General features: G+C 38.3%; 1 protein-coding gene, 1 long non-coding RNA gene and 1 pseudogene across 36 annotated transcripts in view; all 3 read left to right on the top strand.

The window, feature by feature from the left end:
- The window catches only part of LOC123605781 (sarcolemma associated protein), a 149,949-nt gene that overhangs the window by 64,834 nt on the left and 66,853 nt on the right, over nucleotides 1–18,262 (top strand). For 23 of the 35 annotated variants that reach the window (XM_045493300.1, XM_045493310.1, XM_045493305.1 and 20 more), the window contains exons 2-3: nucleotides 410–557; nucleotides 15,903–15,975. In XM_045493300.1, coding sequence (XP_045349256.1) covers nucleotides 410–557; nucleotides 15,903–15,975 — 221 coding nt within the window. Of the gene's footprint in view, nucleotides 1–409; nucleotides 564–15,902; nucleotides 15,976–18,262 lie in introns of all 35 variants that reach the window. The other 12 variants (XM_045493299.1, XM_045493318.1, XM_045493306.1 and 9 more) reach the window with 1 other exon arrangement.
- Nucleotides 4,510–5,582, top strand: LOC123604868 (annotated as a pseudogene).
- On the top strand, nucleotides 7,026–8,181 carry LOC123605784. Its single transcript, XR_006715884.1, has 2 exons — nucleotides 7,026–7,507; nucleotides 7,594–8,181. It is a non-coding gene; the product is annotated as an uncharacterized LOC123605784 (long non-coding RNA).

Below are 18,262 nucleotides of genomic sequence, written 5' to 3' on the forward strand. Positions count from 1 at the left end.
TAGTTGATGGACATTTGGGTTGTTTTCACTTTTTGGCTGTCATGAATAATGCTGCTCTGAACATTCATGTACAAGTTTTTGTGACATATGTTTTCAGTTCTCTTGCGTATATACCTCGGAGTAGAATTGGTGAGTCATATGCTAACTTTTTGTTTAACATTTTGAAGACTTTATAAACTCTTTTCCAGAGTTATTGCACCATTTTGTCTAGCTGGATTTTAAATCACTTGGTGTCCAGGTTCTAATTTCATATATATTAAATGCGAACCTTAGCTGAAACAAGAGGTTTGAATTGATAGGGGAAGAAAAGCTACCTGTTGTAGTTTGTAGAGTTGGAAGTCCTTTTTCTTAAAGTGGGTTTGGAATTATTAGTATTAATCTTTGACTCTTTTTGTTTGTTTGTTTGCAGTTTTATCTCCAAGACACTAAAAGTAGTAACGGTACCTTTATAAATAGCCAGAGATTGAGTCGAGGCTCTGAAGAAAGTCCACCATGTGAAATTCTTTCTGGTGACATTATCCAGTTTGGGGTAGATGTAACGGAGAACACACGGAAAGGTACGGGTATGGATCGATTTTCCTATTATTTGTCTTTTTAAGTTAAAAAAAAAAAGTCTATTTAATGTTGTAAAACATTTCATGTTTGTGAAAGCAATTTAAATACAGCATTATATGCAGTGAAAAATTAAAAACCTCTTACTTCCGCTACTGCTTTTCTAAAATTTTAAATTCTGAAGTGTTAATAGATGATTTATATTTTTCATCACAGTATGAAAATATAGGACATTCCTGTGTTAGTTTAGGAAACAGTTGGCTGCAGTGACAGCATACCCATCCAACAAGAGCTTAAACCATATGGATATTTATTGTTAACAAGTCAGGAGGGTAGCTCAGACTTTGTTCACTTGACTCAGTAATGTTGTCAGGAATCCAGGGTTCTTACCGCCCTCCCGTTCTACTGTCCTTAACATGTTGTTTTCTTACGCCTTTGCTTGTCTTATGTTTTTGCTTGTCACCTCATGGTTAAAGAGGGATGGCTGGGGCCCCATGCCTTATTTTCCTCATGCCAGTGTCCTTGGCAAAAACTGTGAGGCTGGGAAAAAATATCTTCCTGTGTGGCTCTTTTTTTTTTATGTTGAAAGAACAATCTTCTGTAGAATCCTCTGAGCAGGTTTATACTCTTCTTGTCTCATTGGCCACATGCACAGCTACCTATGGCTACAAAGAAGCCTGGGAAGTTACATACCTGGCAAACAGGAGCTCCGTGATTGTCAGAGGTCAGTTATGATTTAACCCTTCCAGTTGTGCGTACATTTTGGCTCAAACAAAATCAGGGTTCTGTAGGCAGTTCATACTACCTATGGAGATATAAAATTTCACGTCTCACAGGGTTTGAAACTAGAAGTTCTCTAGCTAAATAAATGTAGATTGGCTTTATTTTTACAATTCTGAAGCTTCCTGGCTCTACCTGCTTTACTGCCTACTTTATGACCATGAAATTATATGGCTGGATCACAAAACTAAATAAATAGGAACCAAAAGTGTGCAGTTCCACTCTCTTAGTTTAATACGGACAGTGGAAGCAATTGACAAGTTTCTTCTTTTGCTTCTCTGAACATACTTTGATCTGGTGATACCCTGAGTCGTCAGTCTGTGACATTTTGCCCGGTAGACATGGGGATGGATGATGGTGGCTGGGTGGTGATGCTGCTGCTGTGTGTGTAAATGTGCGTATGTGTTTATATAATTTCACTGGTTGTTGCAACTGAAGTTTATTTTTATTGGGTTTTGGTGGTTTCCTCCAGGAGTTAGGTTTTGATGTTTGATTTTGATTTGGGTAGAATGAAAGTCTTAGGAATTTCCATTTACAATTGTAAAATAAAAAAGAAAGTTTATATTTTGATGCAGAGTATTGAGTCCTCCTTACTAAGAGAACTCAACTTATTTAAGACCATACTAAGAACAGCTGTGTCGGACATGGTACCATCTGTTGCCACATCGTACCACCTCTGGTACCAAGGCATTCAGCAAACACTGAACCTCAGCTGTAAGTAACCCACAGAGAAGACAGTTTGTTTACGTGTTTTCTCCAAGGAATGTCTGTTCTTGGCTTGCATTTCCCCAAGAGAATTAATGGTGTTAATTAAGAAAAGAATGAGGTTATCAAATACATTTAGGAAATGCTTAGTTAACCAAAGGTCAACAGGACTTCTCAGAGTCTTTAGTATGCTAACATATATGCAGATCTCCACAAAGGTGACTGTTCTAGAATGTAGCTCTTTCCAAACTCCTTCCTACTCCTCCCTACTCCTCTTTCCCATATAAGTTCCCATAAGGAACACTCTTTAGGACATGTTGTAAGAAGCTTAAGAGGACAATCCTGAAATTCAGGTTATTATTACTGCACTATTATTTCAGCAACATTAGATTCTTGCAGGCTTCTTTGAAAATTTAACTATCTTTTATGTCAACTTTAAGGAAATTAAGAAGATGTCTTCATCATTTAAAATGTTGTTTCTTTTGTTATTTATTGCCTCCAAAAAGTTGACTTATGTTATGCATGGCCTTTTAGGATAAGCTTTGTCACTAAGTTGAGTACTACCCGTTTAAGCATATGCCAGGAAAAAAGTTAGACTTTGTCCCATGCTAAACAGTACTATGATAAGCTTTATATTACTTGGAAAATCCTACTGAAATTATACAACACTACAGGATAACCCCTGGATCAAAGAAGAAATCAAAAGGGGAACTTTAAACTATATAGAAAGGAAAGGAAAGGAGACTTTTATACCAAATACAGTAAATCCTTTACTCAGATAAAAATTATAATTTTAAATTCCTTCTGTACTAAAGAAGAAAGACAATGAAGGAACTTGGCATTTAGAAGAAATTAGAAAAAGAATGAGAAAAAGAAGCTGGGAAATAAAAAGCAGAAATTAAGAAATAAGCAAAAAACTATAGAAGGCATAAACAAACCAAATGCTGGTTCTTTATAAGTCAACCAACCAACCAGCAGACAATAAAACAGGTAATTCATAAGCCTTGATTCTCTTACTAGGTTAAAAAAAAATACTAGCAAAAATATGTAAGATAAGGAATGAGGAAGGATACATAAACACAGATACAGGACATACTAAAAGAATTTTGAGAAAGTATTACATGTCAACCTATGGCAAAGAAGAAAAAAAAACTAGAGTAAATTGTTTTCCTAGCAAAATTACCCAAGATGTAAAAAACTTGAGTAAATTGATTTCCTTAAAAGAGACTAGGAAGTTATCATGGATTGACCAGAAATAGGCCTTAACAGCTGAATTTTAGCTTATTTTTAAAAACAGATAAATTTAATGTTATTTAATCCAAACATACATAAAGGTGGAAAACTGTCAAAATCCTTAGTGCCAAATTCTGATAAAGATATGGTAAAAAAAAAAAAAAAAAAAAGAAAACTAGAACTGATTTTACTCGTGGCAATAGGTGAAAAATTCTGATTAAGGTATTAGTAAATTAACTTCAGAAATGAAGCTAGAATAAACAAAAAAGGAGATTTTATTCTAGGAATGCAAAAATGATTCAGTATTGGGGAAATCTAACCAACATCATCCACAAACTAAAACTAAAAAACACATAACTGTATAACCAGCAGGTATTGAAAAGACACTTGATCTTTCTCTTCCCATCTTAGGTGGTGGCTGGCCTCCCTCCTCTCCAGCTCCATTTTACCTCTAGCCCTGGCTTCCCTTTCCTGTCAGGCTCTGAGGAGCCTGAGCACTTCCCATATCACTTTAGGGTGGCCTTATAGCCCCTGGCCCCTGGAGTCCCTGTGCTTTCTCCTTTCCTTGGGTGTTGGTCCCTGCCCTCCCCTTGCCATGAATGAGGAGTAAGATGTGAACTGTGATCATGCTGGGCACTGGCCTGATGGAATATATCCTGTCAGGTGTAACATCAGCGAATGAAAAGAAAATTCTTCACATTGATAAAAACCTATATTAAGGAGGAGAAAGTACATCTATAACACCTCTGGAAGATTTCTACAGAAGATTTAAAATACCAGGAGCACCACCAGCATTAATGGGGAGAGGAAGAGACTGGAATATTGTCTTAATTCCTAAGTTCCTTATGGCCAATGGTTAGCTGGTTATGATGGTGCTTTATACGTGGGCACCTGGGTGGCTCTGTCAGTTAGGTGTCCGACTCTTGGTTTTGGCTCAGGTTGTCGTCTCTTGGTTTGTGGGTTTGATCCCTACTCTGTGCTGACAGTGCGGTGCCTGCTTGGGATTCTCTCTCTCTCTCCTTCTCTCCCTGCCCCTTCCCCACTTGCCCTCTCTGTTTCTCTCTCAAAATTAACTTAAAAGAATTAAAAAAAAAAATGCTGCTTTATACAGAGGTTACCCGCTATCTGGATTTCAAAGTGACTGAAAGGAACTTTGTCTATAAGGGAGGAAAAAATCTACAAGATTCCTTCCACTGAAGCAGAAGCCCTGGCATCTAGCTAAATGGGACTGTTTAAAAAATGTCACTTCCCAGAACTTTTGAGAGTGTTGATCTTAAGAAGACTGCAATAAGAGAGGTTGACAAGAGATTTGACTTGGGACAAGATGTCATAGATTTTACTGGCCATGCCCTGGCACTTGATAGAACTGATGACTATTTAGATCAACCATGTTGTGAAACCATTAATAGATAGACTTTACGGTAAGTCTCTGGCAAGATATGGCAAAAGCCCATACCTTTATCCACTCTATGACCTTGGACAACTGCCATAAGAATTTGCAGGGTTAAGTGCTATTTATGGTGGTACCTACATGTGCCTACACCTTCAGGTAGGTAGGTGGTACCTACACCTTCAGTAAACCACTGAAGAGATAATTCTGCAAAATGGAAAAGTGATCGGTATGAAATCTGAAGAAGAGGTTGCTTGCTATAAGCAGCTCATTTGTGATCCCAGCTATGTAAAAGACTGGGTAGAAAAAGTGGGCCAGCTGATCAAAGTTATCTGCATCCTCAGCCACCCTATCAAGAACACCAGGGATGCCAACCCCTGCCAGATTATCATTCACCAGAACCAAGTCAATTGGAAGTCACATATCTACGTCTGCTTGATCTCCTCTACACACAATGTGGCAGCAGAAGGGAAGTACATCTCCATAGTACAGTGGTGGAGACTGAGGGACTAGAGAAAGAAATCAGACCAGCTTTGGAGATTTTGGAACCAATTGAACAGAAATTTGTTAGCATCACTGACCTCTTCGTTCCAAAAGATTTGGGAACAGAAAGCCATATCTTTATTTCCTGCACATACGATGCTCCAACTCACTTTGAGACAGCTTGTGATGACATTAAAGACATCTGTAAGAGGATGACCAAATCCAAGTTTGACTTTGAGGAAATGAAGCACAAGAAAAATGACATCTAGGGGGAAGACTAACAGCAGTACATTTTATCAACTAATTAGGACAAACTTAACTTTTGGCAAATGATGTATAGTGTATGAAATCAATATTGTATTGTAAGGCCTTTTCTTTTCTTTTGTAAAAAAAATTTTTTTTTAATGTTTATTTTTGACAGAGAGAGACAGAGCATGAGCAGGGGAGGGGCAGAGAGAGAGGGAGACACAGAATTGGAAGTAGGCTCCAGGCTCTGAGCTGTCAGCAAAGAGCCTGACGTGGGGCTTGAACCCACGGACTGGGAGATCATGACCTGAGCTGAAGTTGGAAGCGCAACCGACTGAGCCGCCCCTCTTTCTTTTTTTCTTTCTTTCTTTCTTTCTTTCTTTCTTTCTTTCTTTCTTTCTTTCTCCTCCCTCCCTCTCTTTCCTTCTTTCTTTTTTCTCTTTTCTTTTCTTCTTTCCTCTTTCTTCAACAGACTAAGCTGCAATGCAGTATTGATTTCACATAGACTTCACTTCAATGATGTCTGGCTCCATATGGCTCCAAATGACTTCTTTTTTTTTTTTTTTTTTCAACGTTTATTTATTTTTGGGACAGAGAGAGACAGAGCATGAACGGGGGAGGGGCAGAGAGAGAGGGAGACACAGAATCGGAAACAGGCTCCAGGCTCTGAGCCATCAGCCCAGAGCCTGACGCGGGGCTCGAACTCACGGACCGCGAGATCGTGACCTGGCTGAAGTCGGACGCTTAACCGACTGCGCCACCCAGGCGCCCCTCCAAATGACTTCTTTACTGCAAAATAAAGCCAAACTCTGAAAACAAAACAAAATAAACAAACAAACAAACAAAAAACAAAAAAAGAAGAAAGAAAAGAAAAGGCATTTGATCAAGTTTAGGAGTTATTACTAATAAAAATTTTAAATGAATAGAATGAATAGAAAAAATTAAGTAAAGTAAGAATTCTAATTAAAATAGAATAAAAATAGCGCAATTATTATACAGGTGTAAAATGTATGAAGTAAATTTACATATCAATAAGGATAAATTTCAAACATTATCTCAAGCAAATTACAGAAGGATGTGTGTGGTACAATTCTCTTTACATAAAGCATGAATTAATGCATAACAGTACTACATAGTGGTTTTGAATACATTTATAATAAGGATATAAAATTATGAAATCACAAAACAGTTTTTAAGGATGTATGAAAGGATTTTTTTTGCATCAGTGTGCATAGAACAGAAAAACAATGGAAGCATAATTTAAAAATTGCCTGTGATGTAGCTATTAAAAAGATTAAATTAGGATTATATGAATTGCAGGGATTTCTATAAGATATATTGTTGAGAAAATAATTACTATTAATAATTTCTATTTTAAGAGTCTCATGCTCTACCGACTGAGCTAGCCAGGCTATAATTTCTATTTTAAAAAGTCTCAGGGCACCTGGGTGGCTCAGCTGGTTAAGCAGCTGACTTCGCTCAGGTCACAGTCTCGCGGTTCGTGGGTTCGAGCCTGGCTTCGGGCTCTGTGCTGACAGCTCGGAGCCTGGAGCCCACTTCAGATTCTGTGTCTCCCTCTCTCTCTCTCCCTGCCCCTCCCCCGCTCATGCTCTGTCTCTCTCTCTCTCTCTCAAAAAAATGAATAAATGTTAAAAAAAATTTTTTTTTAAAGTCTCACCAATCCCTATAAATGTATACATATATGTGTATTTGATTGTTTGAACATAGGGAAAAAAGCACGGAGGGATGCGTGTGGTCATTACTATGAGTCGTCCTGGAGTGGGTGGAGAGGAAGAGTAAAGAGGATGGAGCCAAATGAAAAAGTGGGGGGATAATAAAACTACAATTAAAAACCTTCCACTGCCTGTGACATTTATGTATATATATAAAATAATGTGTGTATAAAAGGAAATTTCAAAAAATAGACAATATATGAAAATGGTTTTTTAATACATGTATGTGTATAAAATCATAATTTTATTAAAAAGGTGATAGGAACCTGATGTCATTGAACATACCCATTCATACTAATGTCTCTTCTATTCCAACCTCTCCAAAACAAGCTGATTTTGATGTTTGGCTTTCCACATAGTGTGACTCCAGGAAGAAAACTCACTGGTCAGTACTGTACAAATAACCTTCCCTAAAGATACAAAATATTGTAAACAAATAGGATGACATTCTAACAGGTTTTTTTTTTTAAGGAAGTGAGGAAGAGAGAAAGCCAACCTATCATATTTTCGTGGAATCGGGGCCTTAGGAACCCAGTGCTAGCTATTCCTCTGTTCCCAAACTCACAAACTGCTCAGACAGGGCATGAGTTTTCTGGGTCATGTAACATTTCAGTAACCCTCTGCTGCAAAGCTTGGGACCAGTTAGTTCTGTAAACTTGACGTATAACTGCACTCAGTTCATCACCGAGGTCTACTTCACCAATATCTGTTCATAGGTAAGCCCCTGTGAGCAAGGGGCCTAGTATGAGCAAGGTCAGTGGTGTCTTCCTTTTGCACTGTGCTCAAACTGCCCTCAATTACTTTTACTCCCCACAATAGGCCTTGTCGTTTCTGGTCTTCAAGCCCTTGCACATGCTTTTTCCTTTGGCTAGAAACTTTTCTAGGCTGGAAAAGGTGCCTTTTCATGTCCCTTTTGCACACTACACTCCCCTCTGTGTGTTTGCCTCCCTCACTAAACTGTAAGTTGCACAAGAGCAGGCAGTGTGTCTGTCTTCACTGTGGAATCCCCGTGCTCAACCTGGCACATACTGGTTAATAAATTTTAAAATGTCTTATGAATCTTATTCTACCATGTTACAAAAGTTCTTTCTACCACCTTATCTCAACTAAGATTTTGACAACCTTCCTCCTAACCCAGAAGCTTAATATGAGGATCAGAAACTGGCAACCTTCTTGTTTCCCACAACCCTTTTTATTTTGCTGTGACTCAGTTACCTCTCTTTAACCTATCTAAACTTTATTCATCTAATAAAATGGGACTCTTGATACTACTACCTACCTCAAGGTTTATGGTATGATGTTCAATGTGAATGTTGGTAAAGTGTATACAAAGTTCTCATCTCTGGGACAGGTACTTTTATTATTAACAAAACCTTTGCCAGGCACCTGTACCATCTCTTGCCATTAAGTCTACCTCTCTTTCTCAGTAGCTGCAGCCCCAGGCTCCTTTACCTGTCTGTCCTTTCAAAACTGTCATTGGCCATTTCAATTCTTACTAACTTCTAGACTGCCCCTTCACTCTTAGTTTTGCTGCCCTTGTTCATTCCTAGCTTTTGGTAACTTTCACCAGAAGCTTTACTTCCTTCACTTTCTAGCTGCTAGGGAAAATCACAAAGCTGATTCAGCAGAGACTGTGCCAGATTTGCTGGGGTGACTAAGAGAATCTTTCTGATGGCATGGCAGTCTTCTTTTGTTCATTTAAAAAGTGGATTCTCAGGGTACCTGGGTGGCTCAGTTGGTTAAGTGTCTGACTTCAGCTCGGGTCATGATCTCACAGTCCGTGAGTTCAAGCCCCACGTTGGGCTGTGCACCAACAGCTCAGAGCCTGGAGCCTGCTTTGGATCCTGTGTCTCCCTCTCTCTCTGCCCCTCCCCTATTCGCACTCTGTCTCTCTATCAAGAATAAAAACATAAAATAAATAAAATAAAATAAAAAGTGGATTCTCGACCCAGGAATTATCTGCACCACAATTACCTGCAGAACTTTTAAAACTATGGATATCTGGATCCCACTCTTCAGTCCTAAGAAGAAGATTTGCAAGGTGTGGAGACTGAACATACCTATTTTTTTAAGTTTATTTATTTATTTTGAGAGAGAGAGAAAATGTGCATGCATAGGGGAGGGGCAGAGAGAGATGGAGAGAGAATCCCAGGCAGGCTCCATGCTGTCAGCAAGGAGCTCACTGTGGGGCTTGATCCCCCGAACTGTAAGATCATGACCTGAGCTGAAACTGAGTCAGCAGCTTAGTCAACTGAGCCACCCAAGTGCCCCTGAACATACCTATTTTTTTATTCTATTTTTTATTTTTTAAAATTTACATCCAAATTAGTTAGCATATAGTGCAACAATGATTTCAGGAGTAGATTCCTTAGTGCCCCTTACCCATTTAGCCCATCCCCCCTCCTGCACCCCCTCCAGTAACCCTCTGTTTGTTCTCCATATTTATGAGTCTCTTCTGAACATACCTATTTTTTAAAAGCCTTGGTTGTTCTTTTGGAAACTAGGTTTAAGAACCCTGCTCAATTAAGTTTCTGGCAGCAGCTGTGTTATATGCTTTCCCTTGTCCTCGAGCCCCTTATAATTACCCTGTACATAGCTTAATTTCCCCTTCAAACTAGAACATTCTACTGATTTCCCAATTTCTTGTATTATTCCATCATTCTCTCAAACACTCAGAATCCTGGTATTTTTTTTGAATCTTGTCTCTTCCTTACCTCTAGCAGCTGTGGCATCCAGGTCATTTGTCTCCTTTCCCTGCTCCTACTTGTTTCTCCTGTTGCCAACCTCAGGTGTTACACTAGCTCTCCCCTTCTCACTGCCATACTCTGCCAATCCATTGCCTCCAACATATCCTTCTGTTACACTTTTGGCATTCTCCTTGTAGAAGGCTGCGCCATACTGTACAATAAAGTCAGACATGCTTAACTGTACACTTGAGGCCCTCAAAAATGTAGATTCAGTTCAGAGTTTTTATTTTGTTTCCCATTACTTTCTCAAATATATGTTAAGCTGTTAAACTAAAATAGAGGTAAGATGGTGTATAGAAAAGATTCTTTTGAATCCTGGCACTGCCACTTGCCGAAGGTATGATCTCAAGCAAGTTAACTTTAGCCTCTTTGACCTTGTCTTATCTGTCTCATCTGTCATAAGACATAAAAATGACCATTTGCATGGTTTGTTGTAAGTAGTTAACATGTATTATGTAATTAGCCTGGGGCCTGGCACCTAGAGAGCCTTGAAATGTATTCTTTCCCTGCTCTCTCAAGTCTCCTCCAGCTGTTACATCCTACTCTTTCTGTGTCTTTGCTCAGGCCGTTCTCTCAGCCTTTCCGTTTCCAGTTTTTGAAATCTTTTTTTTTTTTTTTTTAGCCTTTTTAATAAATCCTTCCCCTGCCCTTGTCTTCCAAATTCCCATAGTATACCTCTTATAGCATTTGTGAAAAATTTCCCCCTTGGTTGTTATGTTAGATACTTCTTGTTCTCTCTACAAAATAAATTGAAATCTCCTCGAGGACAAGGACCTAGTCATAATCATGTTGGTTTTCCCCGGCTTTACCAGCATACTGCTTTGTAGCCAGCAGATTCTCACTGAATATTTAGCAAATAGGTAAAGCCAAAGAACCACTACTCCTTGTGCATAAATCAAAAAGTAAATCAACAATAAGTATTGCTCCATTGTATGCTAGAGAAATAAAGCTGCAAATGAATTCACATGCACAGAGAAAGGATTTTTCCCACCAAATAAATAGCTAAAAACAGGATTTCTGGGAGAAACAGCTGACTCTGGAGTCTAGGCAGGAAATGTACAGGGTGAGCCTAGAAGATTCTGTCATATTATAAAGCAGTGAAGCTATCTAAGACTGTTAGGATTGTGTCAGAAAACTCAGGAATTAACATGGAGTTCCAGCTGATCAAAGATGGGACAGTTTGCACATCAAATAATAACAATGGTGGATTGAAATATATCAAATGTGCTTAAATCCATGAATTTAAATAATACAAGAAGGCAAAAAGATTTGATCACCCTTGGAAGCCTAGACAAACCATTCTGAAAACAAGTAAATAAAGAGAAGGCATAAACCATGTATGCGACCTTTCCTATAGAATTGTTCCTGGTATATACAATTAGTTGAGGAGGGAAAGCTTTTTATTACTGTACTCCAGCTCACAAGTGAAGACAGAATGATAGAATATCAATACAAAAAAAATTCTTTAGAATTAATGTTACTTGTCTCTTCAGCGAACTTTCCCTACCTCTTTTCTGACTTAAAAAAAATCTTTCAGTCGAAAGCCTTATGAAGGGAAAAATTCAGGAATGAAAGTTTGGGAACTCTTTTATCTTAGATTGCAGTCAAAAGACAATTAAACAAATTATTCCCCAGTTTGGAAATGTTAACACCTCTCATTTAGGTCTTGGTTTTATAAATGTTTCTTGTACTTCTTTGGTCTTCTTCCTGTTACTTCCAGTCATTTCAAGAGATCTCCCAGGGGTGTCTGGGTGGCTCATTCGGTTAAGCATCTGACTCTTGATATCAGCTCAGGTCATGATCTCACTGTTGTGGGATCAAGCCCTGCATCAGGCTCTGTGCACTGGGTGTGGAGCCTGCTTGGGATTCTAATTCTCTCACTTTCTCTCTCTCTCTCTCTCTCTCTCTCTCTCTCTCTCTCTGTCACTCTCCCTCTCTGTCTCTCTCACTCTCCCCCTCTCTCCCTCCCTCTCCCTCTCTCCCTCTCCCCTTCCCCCACTCTCCTCACTCTCTCTCTCTCTCTCAAAATAAATAAATAAACATTAAAAAAAAAGATCTCTCAAACTACTCAAATATAGAGTAGTGTTGATCTTCCTACTCAGTGCAGGAATAGAGATAGAACCAGACTACAACATATCCCAGAAGTTTCAGTCTCCCAGTCCAGGGCCTTAAACAGCTTTTTAAACTAATCACAGTGAACACGGGTCTTTTAAGTGATGTTTGTGTGAAGAGGCAATAGAAAAGGCTGACTTCATACCGTAAAGTAAATATATTAACTCAAAAGCAAAATAATCTGTGTAAGATACTAGAGATAAAAACCCACAAACGACAGCTTGGATAGTCTTCATTTTGATTTTTAATAAAGTCTCACAACTACAAGTAATTGCAGATTTTTCTCCATAGATACCTTATTTCTTTGATTCGGACACATCTGTTTTTCATGTTTTAACATTTCTGAAATTTACATGTAGCTTATAATGCATATGCATACAGGTTCCCTTGCTGTCAGAAAAAAAGCGCATTCCTATGAAACCTTTTCAAAATGGCGTAAAGAAGCAATTACCATGAATTTATATGGAAAGAATTTTTAGAGTTCCCAGACCCAAAAAGTAACCTCTCTTAGGCTTTTCTGTTACCTTAGGACATATCTTGCTAATGGATGCACAAAATAAACTGAGATTAAGTACAGATGCTCACAGACACAGTTCAAAGTTATGGCAGCTCAAGACTGAGCTGCTGAGTATAGTTTGTGGGGAAGGAGCTTTGTGGGACTGTTCTTACTACCTCTGTTAACAGCTTACTGCAAAACAAATGCTGAATGCTGCTTACACTTTGATTTTCATAATTAGCCAAAATCCTTTCCAGTTATTTCTTTCAGTTAGGAAAACAGGTACTAATGTAGGTTTTTCATAGATGCAAAGTAATGTAACACAAACTTTTAAAAAGCAATGGGTGCTTGTATTTAATGTGGCAGTGATCCTGTGGCCTCCTTAGTCTGCCCAAGAAACTTTTAAATTGTGTGTTTTACAATTAATTTTGTCTTTGAATCTTGTAAATATGGTAAATAATGTTTCTGAGTGAATTTTGAGTGAAATTTGTTTACAAAGTACTTTCATAGAATATTTTACAGCAGTACTTTTCCAAAGTATTTTTTTATAATACTGTATATATCATATATAAAATACCCTAATATTAGTTCCTGTGTTAAGTGTTCTGAAAACAGGGGCCAGGGATGCTCAATGGTCAAATAAGCTTGGAAAATGCATCTTACTTTTTAGAGCCTCATGATGGACAAAAAGTCCTTTAAGCTCTGTGAAAGACTTGTAAAAAAAAAAAAAAAAATTCTTTCCATCTCTTTTTACCAAGTATTTCCCAAACTTTTCTGACTCCCGAATCCTTTTTTGTTAACACCTGCTAACACTCCATTTTGGGAAATACTGCTATGTAGAGTTGATTAATGTAAGTGTTAGAACAAAACATTTTTATCAGGTAGTTTTAAATACTTGCCTGTTGCAAATTAAAAAAACTGTTCTGTGCATCTACTTATCACAAGAACCTTTTCAAAGGCAGGGTTGGCTAGACTGGATGGTCAGCTTTAGTCAGACGTGATCTTTAACTGCTTTCAGTAGTACACCAACCCTGTGCTACCCAATCAGTATTAGCCCTTGATTCATCTCACAGATTTGTACATCAGTCCAGGTGCTGGACTTTGGGGTGATAAATCTGAGCAGTGGGGGGTGCCTGGGTTGCTCAGTCGGTTAAATATCCAACTTCGGCTCAGGTCATGATCTCACAGTTTGTGGGTTCGACCCCCACATCGGGCTCATGCTGACAGCTCAGAGCCTGGAGCCTGCTTCAGATTCTGTGTCTCCTTCTCTCTCCACCCTGCCCCCACTTGTGCTCTGTCTCACTCTGTCTCTCAAAAATAAATAAATGTAATAAAAAAAATTAAAAAAAAATAAGTCTGAGCAATGGAGATTCTGATGTAATATATCACAGCTTGTCAGCTCTGGCACTGCAGTTTTATTCTATTAACTCACTGCACCTATTTTTTTAGACTTTATTACCAATTTAATAAATATATTGGTCAGGTGTCAGTACTCTTGGATCTTCTTGTATTGTGCTCGTGTATTTATTGTAACCTGTTTATAGTAAATCTCTGGGAGAGCCATAGAGCTGGGATGAATCTGTCCCTTCCTATGTTCTGCCAGGAAAAGGAGGGAGTTAGGTGGTTCTTGAAAGTGTAGGTGAACCCTACTGTCCTCAAAGTAAGAGATGTCTTCACCCCTGATAATTAAAGCTGTAAAATATTAACCAGACATGTGCTTTGGCATATTTAGTAATCATTTATTAAATGCCTAGTTTGTACCAGATAACTCTCCCTAGTACAGGATTTAAAAAGTGAAAAGCAACCAATCCTTGTTCGTGTCACAGAGTTGACTCTAACTGGTGAGACAATAGTTGTATAAATGATAAATATTCATAATGCAATGTGCTCAGTATTATAAGAAGTAGATATAGGAGACTTTGGGGACCTCTAACTCAGATACTGAGTTTGGTGAAGGAAGTAGAATGTCTGAACTGAATGGATAGGTGGCATTTGGTTATGGAGGCAAAGGGATAAAGGACATCACTGACAGAACAGCTTGTAAAGTGCATGGAGTTGTGAAAAGTCTTGCACAGGGCGTTTTTGGTAGCAGGATGGAGGATGAGGCCTGAAAGGAAGGAAGGAGCCCAATGTTTCAGGGCTGTGATTGCTGTGTTAGGCAGTTTAGAAGCCTGTCCCATAGATGGTTCCTGATTTGTGTTAGCACTTTTCAATAATAAGTTAATGAAAATTGAGTAAACTATGCTAAATTTCTTAAGTTTACTGTGTATTTCCAGATGTCAGAATAATATCCATGTTTATAAGATCATCTTGATGATTCATGGGTTTGAGCACTTAATGATTTACCTGTACCTAAATGCATTAGCTCTATTCTTAATAAGTTTCATTGAAATATAATTTACTTGCAACACCAGTTTTACAAGCACAACTCACTGAGTTTTGACAAATGTATACAGTCCTATAATTGCCACCGCCCTAATCATGATACAGTAAATTATGCATATACAGTATATTATGCATTAGCTTTTAAATTAGATTTTGGTACACTAAATAAATTAACTCTTTGAACCCTAACCCTGGAAGATGTAATCTCTGAAGGACAGAGACATAAAAAGCCATCAACCTTAAACCAGCAAAAAAGTTTTTTTCTACAAAGCCCATATAAAAAGAGAAGCTCTGTATAAATGCTGCTTTTGGGGGGTTTTGTCTCTTGAAATCTTCAGAAGGAAGAGGAGGAAGTAAGAAACAACAGTAAGAAATTGTCTACAAAGTGAGTGCTGTAATGTTGTATAAAAATGTTTGGGGGTGAAGGAAGAAAAAGCACCAAGAATACAGAACCACAATTTTAGATACTGAACTGGAAACCTCAGACTTGAGCTCTACCAAAATCTCTGATACTTAATAACAGAGTTCAAGAAGCAGTCTCACTTGTCTGAGGTCTTGGTTTTCTCACTCGTCAAATGGGGAATTGAGTGGCATATTTCAAGCTGTATTATGCAGGATGTTAGAGTTTTGTGAGGCGTGGGTAGAAGTTACAGGTTGAGGACAGGAGAACTAGAAACTAGCGCTAACTTCTAAATTGGGGAATAGTTGGAGTTAGATTTTGATGCCAACAGATGGCAGAGAAAGTGCATTTCCTGACCTCAATTGTATTTCCGTGTATTCAGCTGACCTTTTATGGACTGTCACAGCTTTGGAGACTAGGACTTAACAATTCTGTCTGTAATTCTGCCTTGCAACTGTGATTCAGAATGAATAGAGGGGACTTTCTCCAGGGGAATAAATATTGTCATTAAACCACCAGATTTTTTTCTTTCCTGGAAGTTATTACATTTAAGAATAAAATATATGTTTGAATATGAGAGATGTGAAGGTTTGTATTTTTAAAAAATTACTTTATCCATCTTATTTGTTTTTTTAACCAGTTACCCATGGGTGTATTGTTTCTACAATAAAACTTTTTCTACCAGATGGTATGGAAGCCCGGCTCCGCTCAGAGTGAGTATAATTTAGTTTTTGTTTCAACTACCTTGGTTAATAATATTTTAGATGATGGTATACTGTTAACACTTGAGGATTATTCTAATAATGGTAGAAAATTAATGCAGTACTTTTACAATATAATATACTTCATTTTAATTCCTTTTCATGTTAGCTACAATTCTAGTAAATAATAATGTATAAGGAGGCAGGTTATTTTGTTTCCAAAGTTAACTTTACAGTTTATATTTTGATGGATAATTAGCTGTTTTAAAAAAAAAATTTTTTTAACGTTTATTTAGTTTTGAGACAGAGAGAGACAGAGCATGAACAGGGGAGGGGCAGAGAGAGAGGGAGACACAGAATCTGAAACAGCCTCCAGGCTCTGAGCTGTCAGCACAGAGTCTGATGCGGGGCTCGAACCCACGGACTGTGAGATTATGACCTGAGCCGAAGTCGGACGCTTAACCAACCAAGCCACCCAGGCACCCCAATTAGTTGTTTTTAAAATATTTAGGGTATGTAAGTCACTGGTGAATGATAACTGTATGAAAAAAAAAATTTTTTTTAATTTAGTTTATTTTGAGAGAGAGAGAGAGTACAGATAGGGGAGGGGCAAAGACAGAGGGAGAGAGAATCCCAAGCCCTGATGCAGGGCTTGAACCCACAAACTGTGAGATCATGACCTGAGCTGAAACCAAGAGTTGGATGCTTAACCAACTGAGCCATCCAGGCACCCCTAAAAATATTATTTTTAATGTTTATTTATTTATTTTGAGAGAGAGAGTGCTCACACTCGTGTGGGTGAGAATGGGAGAGGGTCAGCAAGAGAGGAGAGACACAATCTCCACTCACGAACCCTGAGATCATGACCTGAGCTGAAATCAAGTCTGGCGCTTAACCTACTGAGCCATCCGGGTGCCCTGAGTGATAACTGTATTTTGATCTGCATTTAATAGAGGATTCTTAAAGTATAATTCCCTCTGAAGTTAATGCCAGTGTCATCATCTTTTAGGACCTTGAGGGGTGTTGATATAGTTAGTAGCCTATTTTGATGGGAATTTTGGAGGGATTTTCCAATGCTGCATTTTTTTTTTCCTGAAGCAGTGGAAAGATTACTTAGAGGAAGACAAATATGAAAGAGAAGAGTTACTCATAAAATGTAAATGTTAAGATCTAAACATAAGTACATTTTAATTTTGGAGCTTTTCACAGATTATCATTATGTAGTAATCATTAATTAAACCATTTTTTTATTGGGGGGGAAGACCTTGAATATGCCAGAAGCTTTTTTCTATACCCAGCATAATACTTTTTATCCTTCAAAAGCAAAGGCAAAGATCTGAGGATGGGAGGTTAAGATAAGCAGTAAGTTGAAGGCAAAGTAGAGTAGTGAGAGGAAAGAATGAAAAAGAAAGCAGAGAGGCTCTCCTATTACTATGACAGTCTGTGCTTTCATTAGAATTACTATATATTTTGCTTCAGTTAGAAGCTACCAATTTTTGGGGCGCCTAGGTGGCTCAGTTGGTTAAGCATCCGATGTCGGCTCAGGTCATGATCTTGCAGGTTGTGAGTTCAAGCTCCGCATCAGGCTCTGTGCTGACAGCTCAGAGCCTGGAGCCTACTTCAGAGTCTGTGTCTTCCCCTCTCTCTGCCCCTCCCATGCTCATGCTCTGTCTCTCTCTGTCTCTCAATAATAAATAAACATTGAAAAATTTTTTTAAATTTGAATTCTCTCTATATAACCTCTGGCAAAATTATCCCAGATATAAAAAAATAAAATTAAATTAAAAAAAAGAAGATGCCAATTTTTATTAGCTTTAAGGATATCTGAAGCAAAGCAAAAATTTTTAAACATTTTATTTTATTTATTTAAATAAATCTTTTAAATATTTATTTATTTATTATTAAAAAATTTTTTTTAATGTTTATTTTTGACAGAGAGAGAGAGAGAGACAGAGCATGAGCTGGGGAGGGCAGAGAGAGAGGGAGATACAGAATCTGAAACAGGCTCTAGGCTCTGAACTGTCAGCACAGAGCCCAACGCGGGGCTTGAACTCACTGCGAGATCATGACCTGAGCCGAAGTCAGACGCTCAACCGACTGAGCCACCCAGGCGCCCCTAATATTTATTTATTTTTGAGAGAGAGAGAGAGCGCGCGTGCGAGAGTGCACACATATGCACAAGCAGGAGTGGGGGAGGGGCAGAGAGAGAGGGAGACACAGAATCTGAAGCAGGCTCCAGGCTCTGAGCTGTCAGCACAGAGCCTGATGCAGGGCTCGAACTCATGCACTGTGAGATCGT

This window comes from Leopardus geoffroyi, chromosome A2, assembly GCF_018350155.1.
Source record: "Leopardus geoffroyi isolate Oge1 chromosome A2, O.geoffroyi_Oge1_pat1.0, whole genome shotgun sequence".
In the NCBI taxonomy this organism is placed as follows: domain Eukaryota; kingdom Metazoa; phylum Chordata; class Mammalia; order Carnivora; family Felidae; genus Leopardus; species Leopardus geoffroyi.